At 45.7% G+C, this 21,048-nt stretch overlaps 1 protein-coding gene across 2 annotated transcripts; it reads left to right on the top strand.

Annotated features, from left to right (window-relative positions):
• The first annotated feature begins 8,779 nt into the window (after positions 1–8,779).
• Positions 8,780–16,945, top strand: GIMAP5 (GTPase, IMAP family member 5). 2 transcript variants are annotated; one of them, XM_081102694.1, is made up of 4 exons: positions 8,780–9,021; positions 9,551–9,802; positions 14,004–14,052; positions 15,299–16,945. In XM_081102694.1, the coding sequence occupies exons 3-4, from the start codon at positions 14,010–14,012 to the stop codon at positions 16,174–16,176; spliced, it is 921 nt and encodes a 306-aa protein (XP_080958820.1). In that variant the 5' UTR covers positions 8,780–9,021; positions 9,551–9,802; positions 14,004–14,009; the 3' UTR covers positions 16,177–16,945. The 2 variants fall into 2 exon arrangements, with proteins under 2 accessions (XP_080958820.1, XP_080958819.1); XM_081102693.1 differs by lacking the exon at positions 9,551–9,802 and having other exon boundaries at positions 8,790–9,021.
• Positions 16,946–21,048: the final 4,103 nt, after the last annotated feature.

Raw genomic sequence — 21,048 nt, 5'->3', positions numbered from 1 at the left:
GCTAGAAACATCCCAAATACCCATGAACAGTAGATTAGATAAACAAATAGAATACTCATATAATGGAATAATACACAACAGTAAAAGTTAGCAAAACATAGTTACTTACATTGGCATCGTTAAATCTCACATACAGGTAAGAGATCAACCAAAGGACTTGTATGCATGCATATAAGCATAACCAATGGACACCAGACACTGGGGGGAGGGGGGTTGGCATAGGGGAGGCCAGAGGGAGGTCAATGGGGGAAAAAGGGAGATATATGTACTACTACTTGTAATACTTTAAACAATAAAATAAAATAAAAATTTTTAATCTCATATATATTATGTTGAATAAAAGAAGCAGTTTCCAGAAGAATAGTCTGATTATATTTTTATCACTGTTAATATTGAATGAAATGTTAATGTAAAAAAAACACTGAAACCTATAAAGAATTTTTGTGAGTTTATTTGAGGCAAACTGTCGACATATGCTGGGAAGCAGAACCTCAAAGAACTGAGATAATGCTCCAGAGAATGGTGGGTTACATCTGTATTTATACATTGTAATCAAAGGAAGGGACATAGGTGGGTTACATGAAATCCATTGGTGACAGATTAGAGAGAAAGCAAAGAGGGGAAACCCCTGGGATTGGATAAAAAGTAAAATGATGGACACATACTTAGGTAGGTGCAGGAACAATTAACATGATAATAAAAGAATTTGTGGTATATGTCCTGGCACCCAGCACATTTGGTTGTGCTCCAGGGTCTCCAGAAAAAGGGAAGTTACAAGTTACCCAGACATTTCAAGGGAATGTTATCATAGATCCAAAAAGACAGATAAGATCAGTTTAGGTAAAGGTTGACCTTGCCAGTAAAGATACCGACGTAGAACATAACTACCCACCATAACTGCTTTGAGTTAAAGTTTAATTTCACACCATCCTTTGTGATTTCTTTAGGTCTCTGAGTTTACAAGACTGCCATGCAGACCTCCCCTGAGCTTGTCAGGTTAGCACGTGGTCCCTTTTGTCCACACAAACTAAAAATAAATATTATTTAGAACAAAAGACATGGGTAGTAAAAATATAAAGAAATGCAAGGGAATAATTGTCACAAAGGACAGGAGAGTGACAATAACTTGGTGACAGGAGGAAAAACAATGAGATCAAGAAGGAAATCAAGGAGAAGGAAAAATGGTGGCAGAGTAAGTGGAAGCTACACTGACACTGTTGCAGAAGACCAAAGAAATACCAAGCACACTTCCTAGAGAAAGGGAGGGACCCCGTTTATTAACAATAGTGGACTCCGGGAATAATTTCCAAAACAGAGTGAAGAAACATGCAGAGGGCTTCCTTTTTCATAACTTTCTGGGGTCTTTGTCTTGCAGATATGGTTCTGTCCCCTTTCATGGGCTTATAGGAAGACCCCCAGGTGTTGGGGATCCCCAGGCCATATCTGCTGATCTGTCCTGGGGCCAGCAATAATGACCTTTCTCCCCTCCCCCAGGGCAGTGCATTGTTCACAGTTTTCATGGCCTGACACACCTTGCAAGACTAGTTTCCTCCTCATTCCCACCCCCTCACACACACCTTTTCCCACACACTTTTTTTAGCCTTGTGGAGCAACGGCCATGTGTTGTTATGGTGAACAGGGGTGACAAACACTCTTAGCTACTTCCTGCTGGAAAGGGACGATGACCAAGGAGTTAGCATTCCGCTTCTTCCTCTCAGAGGGGTTTGTAGGGAGTTCTTTTGGTTTCAGGCAGGCAGAGGTAAGCAGTAGAATGTTCCTGCAGGAGGCACCAGGGGTAGGTGGTATTTTCAGCCTTGGGGGCAGAGTTGCATAGTTCATCTGGGAGGTGACCTGTTGGATGTTGGTCCTGCGTACTGCTGAAACAAATAGGAGCAACATTAGTTAGATGCACATTGGCCATGAAAGGTCCTATTAATTTTTTTTTTCCATCCATTACAATTTCCCCTCTCCCCCCAAGTGCATTTGGTAGTAGAGTCGAAACATGCCACAGGCTGATAAGTATAGCTAACAAAAATCTGGCTTTGGGATTTTTTGTGGACTAGCTGGTCTAGCATATTTGGGTAGCGAGTTTCTAAGCAAGGAGCAAAGGATGGCATGACAAGGTGTAATCCAACAATTTATGATGAGGCCTTTGTTTCCTTGCTGTGTGGGGAGCAGTAATTTTATGGTGCTTCTGTGTCCCAGCAAGAGCAGATGAGTTCTCCTCCTGGTACTAGCCTCGGATTCCACTGGCACTCATAAAAAGACAAAATAAGAATTATTAGATAAAACCAGTGATTATCCAGAAATACTAGAGCATGTTACTTTAGGAGGAGATAAGAAAGGTTCGTGTTAGGGAGAATTCAGCAGGGTGTTATCTGAATTCCTTGGAGCAGGTTGCTCGGCCAGCTCTGTTGTCTTCTTGAAGGTGATCCACAGGGGGTGTTTCTTGTCAGAGGTCACCTTCCACTGAGAATGGATGTCACTTGGCTTGTGGGCTGCCTTCACCCGGGAGTGGGGGATCCAGGTGTTTAGTCCTGCAACTTTAAGAGCTGTGGTGTGGTTAATATAACTGGTGGGCTTGAGGGGCTCCTTTTTCCAATCCTTTACCCAAACCTGGTTTCCAGGTTTATAAGGATGTATGGCTGTTCCTAGGGAGATGGGTAGTCGGTCAGTAACCCACCTCTGGACCTCAAAGAGAGTTTTTCCAAGTCCTTGTAGTTGTTTCTGGATTTCTAAGTTTCCTATTTCCCCCATTCTCCCTTTGGCCAAATTTAAAAAAGGGGGTCTACTGTATAGAATTTCAAAGGGAGAGAAACTTGCTCTGGCCCTTGGGGCACAGCATACCCACAGTACAAGAGGCAAGATATCTGTCCAGGGTAAGGTTGTCTCTTGGCATAGCTTAGCCATAGCCTGCTTTAGAGTCCGGTTCAAGGACTCCACTTTCCCTGAACTCTGAGGCCTGTAAGCTGTATGTAGATTCCATTTAATTCCTAAACCTTGGCTACCTGTTGTACTATTTCTGCTACAAAGGCTGAGCCATTATCGGACCCTATGGTCAGAGGCATTCCATACAGTGGAATTATATCCTTCAGCAATGCCTTAGTGCAGGGGCGGGCAACTCCTGGCATGTGTGCCAAACATGGCACGCCAGTAACTTTTGCTGGCACGCAAAATCCTCTCTTATAATCTTCCATTTACAATTGTGAATCTTTGCTCTCAGTGATGAATTTTGTTAAGTCTCGTAATAGGAATAGCCGGACGGATGAAAGTAGTAGCTTGTGCATATCTCTGAAGGTCATGAAATATAAACCTGATGTAAAATCTCTGTCATCAGTGATGCAGCAGCAAAAGTCCCACTGATAATATCAAACGGAGTCATAAAGTTTTCTGTCAGACTATCAGTGTACATGTATATATTAAAAAATAAATGTATTTTTCATCATCATATACTGTGTTTTTGTCGCTCGAATGAATTTTATTATTTCTTCAAGGTTCTTCACATACGTACACCTTAAGAGATATCAAGTAGGCATAACATGTTCTCAAAAAATTAGGGTTAGCACGCAGAAGAATTTGGAGTCAGAGATTTTGCTGGTTTTGGCACGCACTCACAAAAAGGTTGCCCACCCCTGCCTTAGTGTCTTCTCTCGCCTTTTCAGTGTGAGTGGGATATGCCTCGACCCAACCTGAAAAGGTGCAAGCAAAGACTAGCAGGTACTTATTCCTTCTGCTAGGCCCTATTTCTGTAAAATCTACTTCTAAGTCCTCAAAAGGAGCTAGCCCACAGCACTGGACGCCTATCGGTCCCACAGGACCCTGTTTAGCATTGTTCTGAGCACAGAAGAGGCAACGCTGAGAGACTGAGGCACACAAGGAGGGCAATTAGGTAGTACCTGCCTAACAAAGCTTCTAGGGCAGCCTTTCCTAAATGAGTGAGTTCATGCTGATGGAGGACTACGTTATGGGCTAACTGTTCTGGGACATAGACCCTATGATCTGGGAGTATCCACCAGCCTTCCATCATTCTCTTGCCCCCTTCTTTCTTGGCCCATTTCTCTTCCTGAGGAGTGTATTTTGGAGGTTCAGGTAATTTGGGGGCCAACATGATCTGTGCTGGTGCTGCTTGTTCTTTAGCAGCCAGCTGGCTGCGGCGTCAGAATGCTGGTTTCCTTCTGATACTGAGTCTTTCCCTTTCTGGTGACCTTTGCAATGGATTGCGGCTATTTCCTTAGGTTCCCAGACTGCTTCTAGTAACTTTAAAATCTCATTCTGATTTTTGATTCCTTTTCCTCCTACTGTCAAGAGCCCCCTTTCCTTACATATGGCCCCATGGACATGTAGGGTAGCAAAGGCATAGCGCGAGTCAGTGTAGATGTTGGTACGCTTATTCTTACTGAGTTCTAGGGCTCTTACTAGGGCCCAAAGTTCTGCCCTCTGCACTGACCATCCTTCAGGCAGGGTCTGTGCTTCAATTGTCTCCAAGTTTGTTACCACTGCATTTCAGCCTCGTCTTTTTTCTTCATCTAAGAAGCTGCTGCCGTCTGTGAATAATACCAAGTCCGAGTTTTGCAGGGGCCTATCCCTTAGGTCTGGCCGGCTGGAATAAACCTCCTCTAGGACTTTCAGGCAATCATGCTCAGGGGCCCCCTCAGCGATGGGTAGAAAGGTGGCAGGATTAAGTGTTCTCACTGCTTCTAATCGTACCCACGGATTCTCACATAACAGCCCTTGATACTGAGTCATTTGAGCATGAGTCAGCCAGTGCTGCCCCCTTGCTTCCATCAGGGTGACAACAGCATGAGGTACTTTTACATTTAAGTTTTGTCCCAGGGTAAGCTTATCTGCTTCCTCGACTAATAATGCCATGGCTACAAGGGCCCTGAGGCATGGGGACCACCCAGAGGCAATTGGGTCAATCCGCTTGGAGAGATAGGCTACTGGTCTTTGCCAGGGTCCAAACTCCTGGGTTAGAACTCCTAGGTCTACCCTGCTGTTCTCGTGAACAAAAAGATTCAAGTCTCACATCACATCTGGTAGCCCTAGTGCCAGGGCCTCAGTGAGCTTTGCCTTTATGGTGACGAAGGCTTTCTCCTGTTTGGGACCCCAGTCTATGGGTGCCTTCTCTTCTCCTCTTAAAGCTTCATAGAGAGGCTTGGCCAGGTCTGAAAACCCTGGGATCCAAATTCGACAGAATCCTGCCGCTCCCAGGAATTCCCGAATCTGCCACCAGGTACTAAGGACTGGGATGGTACATATTGCCTGCTTCCTTTCAGTCCCTAGCCTTCGTTTCCCATGGGTGATCTGGAAGCCTAGCTACTTGACTTCTTTCTGACAAATCTGTGCCTTTTTCTTAGACACCCAATAACCGGTTTCAGTTAGTCGTCTCAGAAGGGCTCGTGTTCCCTCCCAGCACTGAGCTCATGTGGAACTGGCCAGCAGGAGGTCATCTATATACTGGGGTAGAACACACCTGTCCTGGGAACTTAGACAGATCAGATGCTAGTGCTCCACTAAAAAGAGTAGGGGAGTTATTGAACCCTTGTGGCAGTCTGGTCCAGGTGAACTGCTCCTTTGCCCCTGTAGTTAGGTTTTCCCATTCAAAAGCAAAGAGAGGCTGACTGGAAGGCATTAATCGAAGACAGAAAAAGGCATCTTTCAGATCTAGACATGTAAACCATTCTGCCTCTGATGAGATGAGTCCCAGAAGAGTGTAGGGGTTCGGCAGTGCTGAATGCAGGGTTATAACAGCCTCATTAACAGCCCATAGATCCTGCACCGGGAGGTAGTCATTAGTCCCAGGCTTTTTGACAGGCAAGAGAGGCGTGTTCCCTGGAGACCTGCATCCTTTAACAAGTCCCCACTGGAGCAGCCAGTCTAAGTGGACCTGGATTCCTAGGCATGCTTCCCTTGGAATTGGATATTGGTCCATTTTAACAGGCTGTGCCCCAGGCTTTAACTCGATTAGCACCCGGGCGTGGTCCTTAGCCAGGCCTGGAGGATTCCCTTCTGCCCAGACCAGTGGGAATTCCTTCTCTAATTCAGATTCTAATTGTGAGGCCTTTGTCTGGGGGGTATAAAGGCTCTATTGTTCCTCCCTTGGCACTGCTAAGGACAGGATCATTGGGGAGGTCCCTTCCCTTAGGCGAAGCTGTGCTGAGCCATCTGGAGCAAAAGTGATTTCTGCCCCCAATTTGGCTAAAAGGTTTCTACCTATTAGAGGCACTGGACAGCCTGGCAAGTACAGGAATTCATGAATTACTTAATGACCACCAAGTTGGCATCGGCAAGGGCGGCAGAATGGTCTACGGGTCTGGTTCCCAGTAGCTCCAATAATGGTGACCTCCTTTCTCAAGAGAGGCAGTACTTTCTGAGTAACTACTGAGTGCTCAGCTCCTGTATCAACCATAATGTTCACAGTCTGGCCCCCAATTTTCATTCTGACCATGGGCTTGTGGGGGCCTAGCTGAAGTGAGCCCGGTCTGGGTCTGTCCTAGTCGGAATCAGCCATCGCTATCCCAGTGAGATCTGCTTCAGGTGGCTCTGGTTGATAACAACTGGGCAGAAAAGGGGGCCAGGGGGCCCAGTCCATTACTTTGCCGTTTGAGACATTCATTCTTCCAGTTTCCTGTTTCCTTACAATAGGCACACTGGTCTCAGGCTCGTTCTTCCTTTTCGCCCTGGTCTGTATCCTTGCTGATCTGTCTGGGAGCCTGAGCTTCTAAAAGCCGCTGCTATTATATTGGCCCTTCTTTGTATTCTCTTTTCTTCCTCCTTCCTTGCTGCACTGTCTTGATTGATGAAAACCTTATTAGCTATCTCTAGCAGTTCAGTAGCATTCTTTCCTGCAAACCCCTCCAGTTTCTGTAATTTTATCCTGATGTCAGGCTGAGCTTGGCCTACAAAAACGGCATTTACCATGGTTTGATTTTCTGGGTCCTCAGGTCTAAAGGGGGTGTAGATCCCATATGCCTCACATAGTGTCTCATAGAAAGCTGCTGGACTTTTGTCAGGCTTCTGGAAAACCTCAGAGATTTTACCCATGTTGGTGTGCTTCTTGGCTCCGGCCCTGACCCCCTGGAGGAAGGCCAGCCGATATCTTTCTAGCCTGGTCCTTCCATCTTCTGAAATCGGGTTCTAATCAGGTTCCTCATCTGGGAAGGCCTTCATGGCCCATCTGTCTGAATCTAATATTCCTGCTGGGGCCTGGGTCTGGAGCCACTTCCAAGCCTCTGTTACTACTCTCATGCACTCCTCAGTGTTAAAGAACGTGAAAAGGAGCTGCTTGCAGGCCACTCAGGTGGGCTTCTGGGTCTGGAAGATCATTTCTAGGAGGTCTGTCATGGCCTGAGGTATTTCAGAATAAGCTGGGGTGTGATGTTTCCAATTCAAGATGTCACTGGTGGTAAAGGGCTGATAATAATAGACTGGCCCTCCCTCCTGCAAGGTCCCATCTTTGCTGACCGCCAGGGATCAGGCCTAAACTGGTGGTTGGACATCCCCCAAGGAGTTCCCAATTGGAGAGGGTGCAGGCTGGGCTGAGGGAACCCCTTCCCCCCATGCCCTTAAGGCACAAATTTCGTGCATCTGGCCACTAGTATTATTATAATGATGATAGCAGGTGTTTATATAAACTGCAAAGAGAGGGAATAAATGACATCGACAATCTGATTCTCACACTGTGCTCTCAATAATTTGAAGCATATATTCTTAGAGAGGCTTAACAGTTTCTCCTCATGGTCAGTAGCATTTCTTTAGTGATTTTCTTTTTCAGATACTTTGATTCTGACCTTTCCATCTTTGTCCCCAGTAGGTAACACAGTGCCTGGCATGTAAAATGGGATCAGCAAGTGTGTGAAAAATGAATGGTGACGTTGACCTTCCCATACCCCTCTATATACGAGGCTCCTAGTTACAGACTTCTGACCATAGTCTGAACTTTCTAGCACCGGCATCTTCTTATTATAAAACAGCTGCAATCCACCATTCCATCTAGTAAAGTGTTCTTTCAGGCTGTGGTTGACAGGACTTTTTCCTCCTGAGTACAAGGTTAGGCACTATGACCTCACCTATGTAAATCCTTGATGCTATAAATCAATTTCTTGTTTAATAATCAGTATAAAACAGCACCTATAAGAAGAGCTTCCTTGACTTGCAAATATTCCAAATAAAACTATTGGAATTGACCAACAGAATGTGGGAGCCTAAGCCCATATTGTGTTCTCCATCTATCTTTGTAAGGTCATTGTTCTGTGTTCACTGGTCCAGCCTTAAATGTGTGGCCAGTTGACAAATAGAGGAATGACAGCCCTGCTCCCGGTTGCCCATCATAACACTCCAGTCCTTATGAGCCCAATGCGCTGCTCTATCCAATGGCAGACAGGGGGCAGCCAGCACCTGCGGCTGGGGAGCCCATCAAAGTCCTGTCCTTAGAGTTGGTCTTCCAGGCCCTCTGTGGACCAGCGGTGCCTATCTGTCCATAGTGAGCAGGAACATTCTGGAAGCAGAGCCTGGAGAAGGGCATGGGGAGTAGGTCTAGGCAGGTGTTCCTGGGAAGAGTGCTGAGGAGAGTGTTGGGAGGGGGTGCCCCATGGTAACTCCTGTGTCAAGGGGCTATTTCTGATGGAGGAGGGAGGTCAGTCACTGCCTGCATAGCCTCTTCCTCTAAATACTGCTTATTTTAACAAATCATAAAAAGGAAATGGGAGGTGCCTGGCAGCTGGCAGGCTCTGACAGGAAGCGTCCCATAAGGGGACAAGCACGCGGCCCCTCGCTGGTTGCTGGGTCCTGTTTACAGCAGTTTCCACCCATCTGGAGGACCTGCTCCTGGCTGCCGGGACCCCACGCCTTTCTTCTTCATTCACAGCAGCTGTGCCTGGAACATTCGACCTCCAGACCACTCTAGTTTAACTGCATCCTCCTGGCTTCCTCTGAGTTCACTGCCTGCAAGAGCTCATACTTCTCCAGGCCACTCAGTACCTTCCCCAGGCCGCCCAGCGCCCGCTGGCTGCACCCCACCAGGTAAGGGGAGACAGGGGAGGGTACCGACAACCCTGGGTGTCTGAGATCCCACAGCCTAGTCAGAGCCACTCATTGCTCCTGTGACCTCACACAGGTTACCCCTTCTGGGCTCACCCATGGGTGAAAGGGGACTATGATGGTGACGCTGGGAGCAGCCACGGGTTTGGCGGGGGGGGGGGGGGGGGGGGGGGTGGCCGGCCTGGGAATCACTCGCCCTGAGCACATGGAGCTTTCCAGCTAATTGCCTACTGCTTAGCCTATTGGACATTCTTGGAATCTCAAAAGGTTTCACGCAGCTTTGGGAATATTCTCATCCCACTTGATGGATGAGAAAACTGAGCCTCCCCAGGTGCCCCGCTTGGGGTCGGGGGTATGCTTCTCAGTTTCTCCCTCTAAACTTCTTATCCTCGCCCCACTGCACACCGCTCCACAGGAGTCCCCTGAGTACACATTGTCTCATGACCATGTCTTTCTGGAAACCACTCCATTCTCCCCCAATAACACACACCTTTCCTCTGACATGACGTAGGACCTGGCTGCATGGCGAACAGACTCATATTCAGGCAGAAGAACAACCCCTCTGTCTGCTGAACCTTATGTGACAGATGTATCCAGAAATCACAAGAACTAAACTACAAAACAGGGGAAATATAATGCCAAGAAATATGGGGACTGTGGCAGATGACTGAAGGAGACACTTATGAATGGCAGATAAGAAATAGTTTGGTTTTCCTAAAACAAGCAGGAGGGAGCCTGCTTTCTCATGGTTTGAAACAATAAGGTATCATCATGATAAAATCAGGCTCTTGTAATTTTAAAATCATTATAAAATCAAGGTGCATTATATTCATTTCTTTCAACCCCCTGCCTGAACTAGATCCTCCTATTGTCCTGCCAATGCTGTTGCAACTTCAGCTTGCATGCTGCCTGCCACTCTCTGATAATACCTGGCCCCATTTTGGAGATTAGAATTTTTCTTTTAGAGAAGGAATCTGCCTCCATTCTTGATCCTCCCATTCTTGCGTACTCTGACACCTTTGCCTGCTCCAAGATTGACCTGCACCTGATTCCTACAGGTCAGCCATGCTTCCCCCAGTCTTCTCCTAGGCTTTATTCAGTCCTGTTAATATTTTGTCTGTGACTCGTTTTAGCATCTACATCAATATCCTTTGTCACTCTCCCAGGACACTTTGTTATTTGATAATTTCTGCCTAAAAGCCCATTCCCCTGTGGACACATGTCTCCTCTGCCGCCTGACACATTCAGAAGACGGTCCAGGAGAATGACCACCCTGCCTCTTGGCTAATGTTACCTGAGTTTGATTGACTTTCTGTGTCAGGCTCCCTGCTCCATTTGGGTCACACAGAAACTCAAGTCAGTAAAACACCAGATTGGTTTACACTGAAATGCTTCAATTCAGAGCAGCTCCTGCCCCCTACAGTTTTCTCTTCGAATAATCTTTTCTTGGAAAAGCATGGATTTTACAATACAAGTGTCTCTGTGGGTTAGGGGGAAGGCTTCCAGCTTGTCAGCCTCAGTTTATGTCCTGACCATGACACAACCACATTGTATGTGGGGTCCAAGAGACTGTGGACTCATTTGGATTAATCTTCTTTCCTCCTGTGGAACCAAGGAGAATTGGCTGGCAAAAGGAGCTGCTTTTCAGTTTTAGCTACAAGACAATTGTGTGACCTTGGGCTGGTCATTTGTTGTTCAGTTTCCTAATATTTTAATCAAAATTTTAAACCTATATTAATTTAGGAAAAGAATAAAAAATGGACAGGAAAGAACTTATAAAGTTATAAGTGGCCACACAAAGGGTTATTACAATGATGAAGTTCACCATCAACATGGTCACCACTGTCATCGTCTTTGCCACAGTGATAGATTGATTCAAACATATTTTCTGAGGTTTCCAAACCTCACAGAAGGTCATTTAAAGTAGAAAATGTGTCATAGAATTGGAGCAGGTTTAGCAAGAGCCAGAGTATAATTTCCCAGAGTCAAGGACAGTATATAAGAGAGGGTGGTGAGGAAATGCTCTTCTCTGGGCTTATGAGAGCGAGGGCAGAAGGGGGAGGAACGGGAAAAAGAAAGGAGGAAAGGAAGGAAGGAAGGTTCACATTTGATGATGTGAAAATGGGTGGTTTTCCTAAGGAGGCCCAAAAAATCACTAAGTGAATAGAAAAACATGCAAGCATTCTTTCTATATAACAGAAGCAACCTGAATAGCAAACAGACTACAAACACCCTTTTTTTAATTCAGTGCTAACCAGTAAAATGCAAGTGTAAATGGATGAAGACAACCTAATATATGCCTATAAGGGTGATTTAAAAGTCGAATATTGCCAAGTACAAATGCAGATTTGGGGACTTCTCACACAGGGCTGGTGTCAGTGAGAATTTGCACGGTGCTCTTGAGTCATACTGACAATATCTAGTCAGGTGGGAGCTGTCTATCCCAGGTCAATTGTTGCACAGAGATATGTAGTAAGTGGGGATTATTTTGCAGCAAGCATGTATGTGAGACAGCTCAAATGTTTGTTAATAAAGTGGCTCAGTTTGTTGAGAATTTTCCCATTCACCAAAAGGTCGAAGGTTCAATTCACAGTCAGGGCACATACCTGGGTTCAATCTCTGGTTGGGGCATGTTCGGGAGGCAGCCGATCAATGTTTCTCTCTCACGCCAATTTATCTCTCTCTCTCTCTGTCTCTCTCAAATCAATAAAAACATATATTAAAAAAGTAACTGGTCCTCTTTGGTTTTGCCCAATGAATAGAGTGTTGGTCTGCAGACTGAAGGGTCCTGGGTTCAATTCCAGTCGAGGGCACATGCCCGGTGTTACAGTCTTGATCCCCAGTGGGGGGCATGCAGGAGGCAGCCAGTTAATGATTCTCTCTCATCTTTGATGTTTGAGTCTCTCTCTCTCTCTCTCTCTCTCTCTCTCTCTCTCTCCCTTCCTCTCTCTGAAATCAATAAAAATATTATTAAAAAAGTAACTGGACCTTCTTTTTAAAAATATTATTGGATAAAATGTTACACAAATAATGTCATTTATATAAAAGTTTAAAATGCAAAAACAGTATTAGACATAACCTATAGATACATGTGTGTGTATATATAACTATAAGTACATACATGAAATGATACATAAAAACCTCAGAATTTTGGTTCCCTCTGAAGGGCAGAGGGAGGGTGAATGAGACTGGGTAGTCAAAAATAAATAAGTGAAATTCTATGTGTAATGTGTTAGCTTTTTAATCAAACAGAGAAGCTTCAGTAAAAATACCAAAATACTTACATTTGTTCATTGCAAATTGTAGGTTTGGTTTTATAACTGTGTATTTCTTCACTTAAAAATATGTTTCATAACCACATAATATTTAAAACTGAATAAGTAAATACAACCTCATCTTAGGTGTAGCTGTATGATATACTTGCCTTTTCTAACACCAAGATGAGTGGCACAATATTATGCTTCATTTGAAGGAAACATTTATGCCAATTGAAGCCAGTGGTTGTGCCAATTTCTGTTTAAATCTACTGAGTCACAAAATGGTGATCACCAGGAGACAAGGACCTCAGAGCCAGCCAGGAAAAACAGTTGATTAAACACTGAGCAGGAAGTGAGTTGTTCTTGAATTTGTCCTCAGTGTTGAGGTTTTCTCTTCAGCCATGACACCCCTTTCTCTCCACCAACTAACTGCTCAGGGGGCTAATCACAAACTTGCTAGAACAGAGAAAGAAATTGCCTTGCTGCAAATGACATTGGCTTGTTTGAAGTAATGAGAATTTCCAGTGCCCAACACGCTGTGTCACATGGGTATCCAGTGGCCAAGAGGAAAAGTACAGTGCGCCTTCCCAGGGGAAGGTTGGATCTGGGACATGAGCCCTTCAAGGACTGACATGAGAGACAGTACTGTTTCCAGAAAGTTAGCCTACTTTGATTCCAAAACATAAAATAAGATAATGTTCCCCTCCTCATTCCATAAAGAATGCTTTTTTCACTTCATGCCTTTTCCAGTTGGAGGGACATACGCAACTGATTGCTTTTAAACATTTGCTACTTTCCTGTAAGCTAAGTAACAAAACTAAACAAAGAAAGCCACCAAGCATTGTGAGAACAATGCACTGTGTTAGCATCACCTGGTTTGCTGAAAGTTAATTATTGATGTTTGCAAGTATAATGTGAGTTCGAAAATTAACAATGAAAATGGCTCCTCGATGGAGAATTCGCAGTAGGTGTCTGAATTGGAGGTGCCCTCAGGCCTTACCAACTCCCAAGTAAAATCTTATCAGACAATTGCATGGATTACTAATGGGAGTGGGGTTCTTGGGGCACTGCTGGAATAAGCATTTCCAGAGGCCTCAGAGGGAGGATAAGATATGCAAAAAGAATTTTCTGATACGCACACAGCAGGATGAGTGATTTTTATTTGCATGGAATTATATCCAGGGTTTCAATCCCATTTCCTTCAATGCAGTGCTGAAAGAGGAGCAGCTGAGGACTCAGTAGAGCTAGAAGCAAAGTCAGTGTCCAAAGTTTCTTTTCCTTGGTGGACTTGGGTCAGGCACAACATCAGGGTATTTGCAGTCCATCAGCCCATTGTGTGGGTCATTGCATGTGGCAAATGCAAGCAATCAGGAGCCTGAGAGTCCCCAGGCTAGGAGTCAAGCTCTAGGAGGAGGTATTGGAGCTAACACTTTTGATTAGGAGATTAAATATCTCAAATCTCTGGGTGCTTGCAGTGGCCATGCCTACTCTGCCCAATGATCTGTTCCCAGTTGTGACTGACAAGCAAGTACCTTCCCTCGGTCACCCAAACTTTACTGGCATGTGTTAAACGGCCGGTTGCTGACAAAGTTGCACCAATGACTATAATACTTGTCATTCCCTTTGCTCCTTTTCAGTTATTTAAAACTGGGTTAATTATAAGGGTATCAGACACTTGCTTTTATTCTTTTCCTATGCTTCTTCCAGAAGAGAATGGAAGGACTTCCGAAGAGCAAATATGGAAGTATGGCAAAAGGTAAGAAAGACGCCAAGTTCTTTTAAGTCACCAGTCCCCGACCTCAAACACAGTGACAGAAACCCAGTGATTTTAAATTGAAGAAGGAAAATATAATATTCGTTTTTATCTTTACCTTCCCAACCATCATCACACACACACCTGACCCCCCAGTACAATGCTCTCCAGGCACATCACCTGTGGGAAATGTGGAAATGAAACTTCAAGTCAGAAGTTGCAGGATTTTGAACTGAATTGTAAATAAATTTTCTCTTTCCTTGTCTGCTATGAGCTGAAGAAATGGAAAAGTTTTCCAGAGAGATTTAGTAATCATGTTTGCTACAAAAACATCCCAGACAATGCAGAAAAGGACCAACCAACATAGAATAGGAATAAAATAATAGATTTTAGAAGCCTACAGTGAATGTGGAATCCATTTGAGCTGATAAGAACTCTAGAACATCTCCAGTTCTCATCTTCCTTCATCCCTTGAAGGTTTTAGCTATTGGCTCAGTGTTTCCCTCGCCAGCATCACTTTTGTTAACTTCCTGTAACTCAATCAGCCATGCAGGTGACGTTTCCATCACATGTACTACTAAAGGTCTTAACTTCCAGTCCTCTTCAGCCACCCATCCTGAGTCATCTCCTAGGCTTTGCCTTTGACATTATCTAAGACCTTTCTGTTGTCTCAATTTCAAGCATCCAACTCCCCACCCAGAGAGCAGAGGCCCAGGGACCTTTGCTGGTCCTGGGTGGGAGGTCATATCTGAGACTCCCTTTCATCCCAAGGTTTAGATAAATGATGAAGGTGTTGAGCACTTCTACACATGTGTGCCTGGGAATTTGTGGGTGAAAAAGAGGTGGTAATATTTTGCCAGGTGTGAGTTCTCATCCTCTGCCTCCTTCTAATCTCACATTTATTTAGCATGAAAATGGCCTAGAAACCACCCCTGGAAAAACACAGGGACCCCTTTACTTTCAGAAAAACTGTATCTTCCCTGGTTTGGCTGAAGGGTTTGGAATAACCTCGTCAGTGTAGCAGTTCTTACTCTTGGCTATGGGTCCAACGTGGGCTTCCTATGTAGACTTTCTACGGTCCAGGAACCTCATACAGTTGTCAGTAAATTTGTGTATGTATTTAGATAAGACAGTTTCCTGGGAGGGAGGTCCACAGATTTGCTGGACCTCCACGAGGTACACGAGGGTCCATGACCAAAAAATCTGAAGCAACACTGGCTTAGTAAGACACACAATATTTCTTTTTCAGGCAGTGTAGAAGATAGCCGAATTGCATCACCATCCTCACTGAGGCTGGTCCTGGTGGGCAAATCCGGCTGCGGGAAAAGTGCCACTGGGAACAGCATCCTCTGCCAGACCGTGTTTGAGTCCAAGCTGGGGGCCCAGACCGTGACCAGGAGCTGCCAGGTGGCCACAGGCACATGGAATGGGAGGAACATCCTGGTGGTTGACACGCCCTCCATCTTTGAGGCAAAGGCCAAGGATCAAGAGATGTACAAGGACATCGGGGACTGCTACCTACACTCAGTCCCAGGACCCCACGTGTTCCTGCTAGTGACACAGCTGGGGCGCTTCACTGCCCAGGACACGGTGGCAGTGAGGAGGGTGAAGGAGGTCTTTGGGGTAGGAGCCATGAGACATGTGGTGGTCCTCTTCACCCACAAGGAGGACTTAGGGGACGGGTCCTTGGATGACTATGTAGTCAACACAGACAACCACAGCCTGAGGAGCCTGATCCAGGAGTGTGGGAGGAGGTACTGTGGCTTCAACAACCGGGCCACTGGAGAGGAGCAGAGGGAGCAGCTGGAGCAGCTGATGGCTGTGGTCGAGAGCCTGGAGAGGGAGCACCAGGGCGCCTACTACACAAACGAGCTCTACTTGGATGCACAGATGCTCAAGGAAGGCAGGGTCAGCATCCCCAGAGAAGAGCCCAGGTGGTTCCTGGCCAAGGTGAAAGCTTATGTTGAAAAGCAAGAGCGAATCCTGAAGGAGTCCCAGAATCACTGGGTGTTCAAGATGCTCCTCAGAGTCAGAAAGTGGATGCGTAATAACATTGGGTTATCTGCTTTCCTTGTGATATGCATTTTTATTTTTTTTGTCCTTTTAATTAAGTTGTGTATTCCTTAAAGACGCTGAGCAGCATTTTCAGCTGACTTCTACAATTGGCTTCTTTTTTCCAAACTCACCATCTCTTTTTGTGTTTGTAAGAAACTTATGTGCTTTTTGCTTAAGTTCAGTTTTCATATCTCTTCCTTACATTAGACATGTCATTCATGTTCTCCTAGTGTTTCTAGATAAATAAAATCCAAAGGAAAATATATTTCTTTTTTGATTTGTTAAATATCATGGAGGTAAATAATAACTTAGCTAGACACAATCCTGGATACTTGGGAGGGTTTTATAGGAAGGAAGATGAGTGGACTGTGATATTACACATTGAGGGAAGAAATATATTACATTAGAAGCTGGGTGTAGAATTCCTTATATTATTCAGAAATGTGCCCTGATTTCATCATAGGCTATAAGAGATGACACCCATCACCATCCCCACCTGAGAGAGGAAGTTCTGGGGGGAATTTTGGAGGCATGAAGGGGCTGGAAAGAAAGGTGGGAGGGGACATGGACAAGTGAGGAGAAGAGAAAATGGTCACAGAGGTGGGATGGGGTGAGGCCTTGGGGAAAACAGAGACAGTGGCTGGGGGGGAAATAGGAACTGGGGTTTCATAGAACAGAGCCAGATAGTGGATTAGGCTCAGCAGACTACACGATCTCAGTCACTTACAAAGGAAATGGATGGACAAGATGTAAGTGATGTGTGAGGTTGAATTCCATAAAACTTTGTGAACACTGAAATTTGAATTTTATTGACTTTCTTATATGGCGATTAAACATTCTTCTTTTTATTTCTTGAACTTTTTAAATACCTAAAAGCCTTTCCTTCTTAGCTGGGAGGCTGAAAACTGGCACCAGGCCAATGTGGTCCCACCTGCGATTACAGTAAATTACCATTGTTAGTGGAGCTCTGTTGTGAAGCAGCCTCTTTAGCCCCAAGGTCAGTACAATCATGTCGGGGAACTCGGGGAGGGAGGGGTGTTCACCACCTCCATGGCAGCAAAGGGAAAAGGGCAGGCATTAGGGTGACATCTGGGCAGAGATCATGAAGTTAGTGAAAATGGGAAGCCAGATGAAGTCCCCAGGTGGCCCCTGCCCCACCCTCTCTTTGTTTTGATGGCTGTCCCCCTTTCTCTGCTCATTTGTACCCTTTACTGGAGACCTGCAGTTGTCCCAGGCAGCCTGTGACTGGATGGGTAAATGATTAGGTCTGGGAGGACTCTTAGGAACTCAGTGGTGCCACCCAGCTGTTATTCTCCAAAACTCTACTGGTAACAGAGGTGTCGCCTTGATCTGACCAGCTGTAGCACATTACTTACTCCAAACACACACAGGGAGGGTTATGTACAAGCTCTTCAAACCCTGTCCACCCTAAGGAACTTGCGTTCTCTGACCAGGGATCACCTCCCCAACACAGTTCCCAAACTGTCCAGCCTGCCTAAGTCTCCCCCTTCCTGGACTTAATTCAGTCCAGCTGCACAGACTTTTATTTCACAAATACTGAGTGTCAGCTTCTCTGCTCCGCCCCAGGAATGTAGGAGAAATAATGCAAGGTTCCTGCTTCCAAAAGCAACTGTGTGATAGACGATGGAGTTGCAGGAAAATGGGGTGTGAGAGAAAGGATTTGGAGGTCAGACATTGGCCAAAGGGAGAGCACACGGGCTCAGCAGGGGCTCCCTAGATGGGTGGTGCTGGAGCTGCTGGAGCCCACTGAGACACTTTGGGCTGAGGAAGGCCACGGACAAGGGGGAATGAGAATCAGCCCCTGGGGAGGGTACAGCAAGGGGCGGGGTTGGGCCAGGGTCTGTGCATCACCCTCAGGACTCGAGGGCTGTCAGCAGAGAACAGAAAGTCATTAGATATTGTCTGCATGTCAGAGCAGATTAGCAGACAATATTTTAGAAAGATCACGAGGCAGCAATGTGGTGGCTGGATTGTAGGAGTGTAAAACTGGGGGCAAGAGAACATTTAGAAAGAAAGAATTCCATCTCAGGGATCAGGGTCTGAGCCATAACAAAATGAAGACTCAAATGGGAGACACTGAGGAGGTGCTGGAATCAACAAAATATGGTCACTGACGGCAATACTGAGGAGGGAACCAGGTTTCTATCTTGGGCCACCCCCCTACGTGTGGCTCCCTTCACTGCCCTGTGCCCTCAAGGTAGAGCAGGCTGAGCAGGGGAGGGTAAGGACTTTGGATCAGGATGCTGGCCTTGATGCCCCTCCCTTCAGGGCTGGTTGACTCTGAATCCTCAGGTTTGTTCCAACTCTGCTCTCCTTTGAGGTGTTGCCATCACCCTCAGGCTGGTAGCTGGATGGTGGCTGGAGTTCCAAGCATCACACTCAGACCCAACCATGCTCAGAGGAGCAGGGGAGCTGTGTCTTTCTGTGGGTCTCCCGGAAAAACAGAAACCTCTGGTCCCCACTTCTGCAGACCTGTACTCACTTCTCTTTGGCCTGAATTGGGTCTCAGGCCTATTCCTGAACTACTCACTGGCAAAGAGCACGGGATTGCAGTCATACCCATCAGGTGTCCCTGCAGCTCAGCTGTTGTCACTGTCTCCTGAGGACCATGGTTCTTTGGGAACAAATGAAGGCCTGAACCAAACCAGACGTCCATAAAAAAGAAGGAATAGGAACTCATAGACACTAAAGCATGTCCTCTACAGACCATGAGAGTTAATTTCTGAACTGCGGACAGGCAGAACCATGAATCCATGAGGTGACACTTGGGAAATGCTTTGACATTCAGATGGCACATAGGATTAAAGATGATGCCAGATGATCAGTAAAATAATAATGAGAAATAAGCTGCACCCAACTGGACAAACACAAAGCTCATAATGCAAAAGGACTCCACCTTTTCACACTGAGGAGCACCTTGGACACCCAGTGACTCCAGGTCTCCTTCAGGTCTCGCCTGTGCCTTTCAATGTGGGCTTGCTCCTTGGCCAGGTAACACCTGTGCTCTTCTCAAAGGGTGCCACCCCGCCTCACTGGGGGCGAGTCCCTAAGTCCTCCTTGTGGGTGAAGAGGACCACCACATGTCCCACAGCCCCTGCCCCAAAGACCTCCTTCACCCTCCTCACTGCCACCGTGTCCTGGGCAGTGAAGCGCCCCAGCTGTGTCACCAGCAGCAACACGTGGGGCCCTGGGGCTGAGAGCAGGTAGCAGTCCCTGATGTCCTTGTACATCTCTTGGTCCTTGGTCTTTGCCTCTAAGATGAAGGCCGTGCCAACCACCAGGATGTTCCTCCCATTCCAGTGCCTGTGGCCACCTGGCAGGTCTTGTTCACTGTCTGGGCTCCCAGTTTGGACTCCAACACGGTCTGGCAGAGGATGCTGGTCCCAATGGCACTTTTCCCTCAGCTGGATTTGCCTACCAGGACCAGCCTCAGTGAGGATGATCTTAGAGTTAGATTTTTCTCTTCCACTTGTCAGAGCACATGAGAAGATAATGTGTAATTGCTATGGACCGAATGTTAGTATCCCCCAAACTTACGTGCTGAAACCCTAGTCCCCAATATGATGGCATCTGGAACTGGCACCTTTGGGAGGTGATTAGCGCTAGATGAGGGCAGGAGGTTGAAGCCCCCACATGATGGGATTAGTGCCCTTAGAAGAAGAAGAAGGGAGTGGAGCTCTCTCTCCACCAGATGAGGACACAGCAACCAGGAAGCAGGCTCTCCCCAGACACCGAATCTGCCAGCACCTTGATCTTAGACCTTCCAGCCTCCAGAACAGTGAGAAATAATGTTGGTTGTTTACCACCCAGTCTATAGTATTTTATTATAGCCTGAGATGACTGAGAGTAATAAATGCCTTTTGGGGAGGAAGAGGAGGAGAACAAAAAAGGAAAAGACCCAGAAGAAAGAGCATCTGTGGTCAATTAAGGTGTCACCTCCTCTGTCTCCATCACAGGGCTGGGCTCAGCATGAAAGCCAGCCACTGGCCTGGACTGGAGCAAACGCATCTCCCCACCCACCGTGTGCCTCTCTGGCATCAAGATTCTTTCTTAAGGGTAATTCTAGATGCCAGGGTAGATTGAATTCAAGGCAGGCATGATGTTTGAGACATTCTATGGCTCTGGTCTCCCTCTTACTTCTGTCAAATACCCTGCCCTCAGGTTACCCAAGCTGTGACCTGCGGGAAAACAAGTTTAGGAGGTTTCCTCACAGAAGCAGACTTGCATTTCCACAGAAACTAGGAAGACATCTGTCCTCCCACCCACGCTGTCATTTAGGCAAAGTGACAAGCATTGAAGGCAGTGATAGAGCACCTTTCGAGCTCGTCGTGTCAGCATTTTGAAAAACCCTAACTTAACTCTGGTGCCGTGTCACATATAGAAATTTTTTGATATTTGAAAACATAGTAAAACAAAGATTTATATTTTTAATATTTACTTTATATATTTAAATGCCATTTAACAAAGAAGAATCAACCAAAAAAAGGAGTTTGCGTGTCACCTCTGACACGTGTGTCATAGGTTCGCCGTCACTGATTTAAGGGCTAGAGATGTTCTGTGAACCTTGTCTGGATATTTACTATTAGGTATTTATTGTTTTGGATGTGATATTAATAAAGGGAAGAGTCCTACAGCTTTAAAGTTATGGGCTAAGAAGTTTAGATATGAAATGATATGATATCTGGATTGGCTTTCAAATAATCAAGACAGGAAGGGAGGGAGTAGATGAAACAAGACTGTCCAAGTATAATAATGACAGCTAATGATGATACATTGAGTTAGCTACTTCTCTCTATTTGGAATGTTCCACTTTAAAAGTTTTCAAATCATATTGACAAAGGTTTACCAACGTTCACAATATTTCTTTTTCTTTCAAAATTTTTAGGTATATTGGATGAAATGAGATACCTTTCAGCCTCTCAA

This window comes from Myotis nattereri (assembly GCF_964212035.1).
Source record: "Myotis nattereri genome assembly, chromosome: 11".
NCBI classification, from domain to species: Eukaryota; Metazoa; Chordata; class Mammalia; order Chiroptera; family Vespertilionidae; genus Myotis; species Myotis nattereri.
This window is presented reverse-complemented; position numbering and strand designations above follow the sequence as displayed.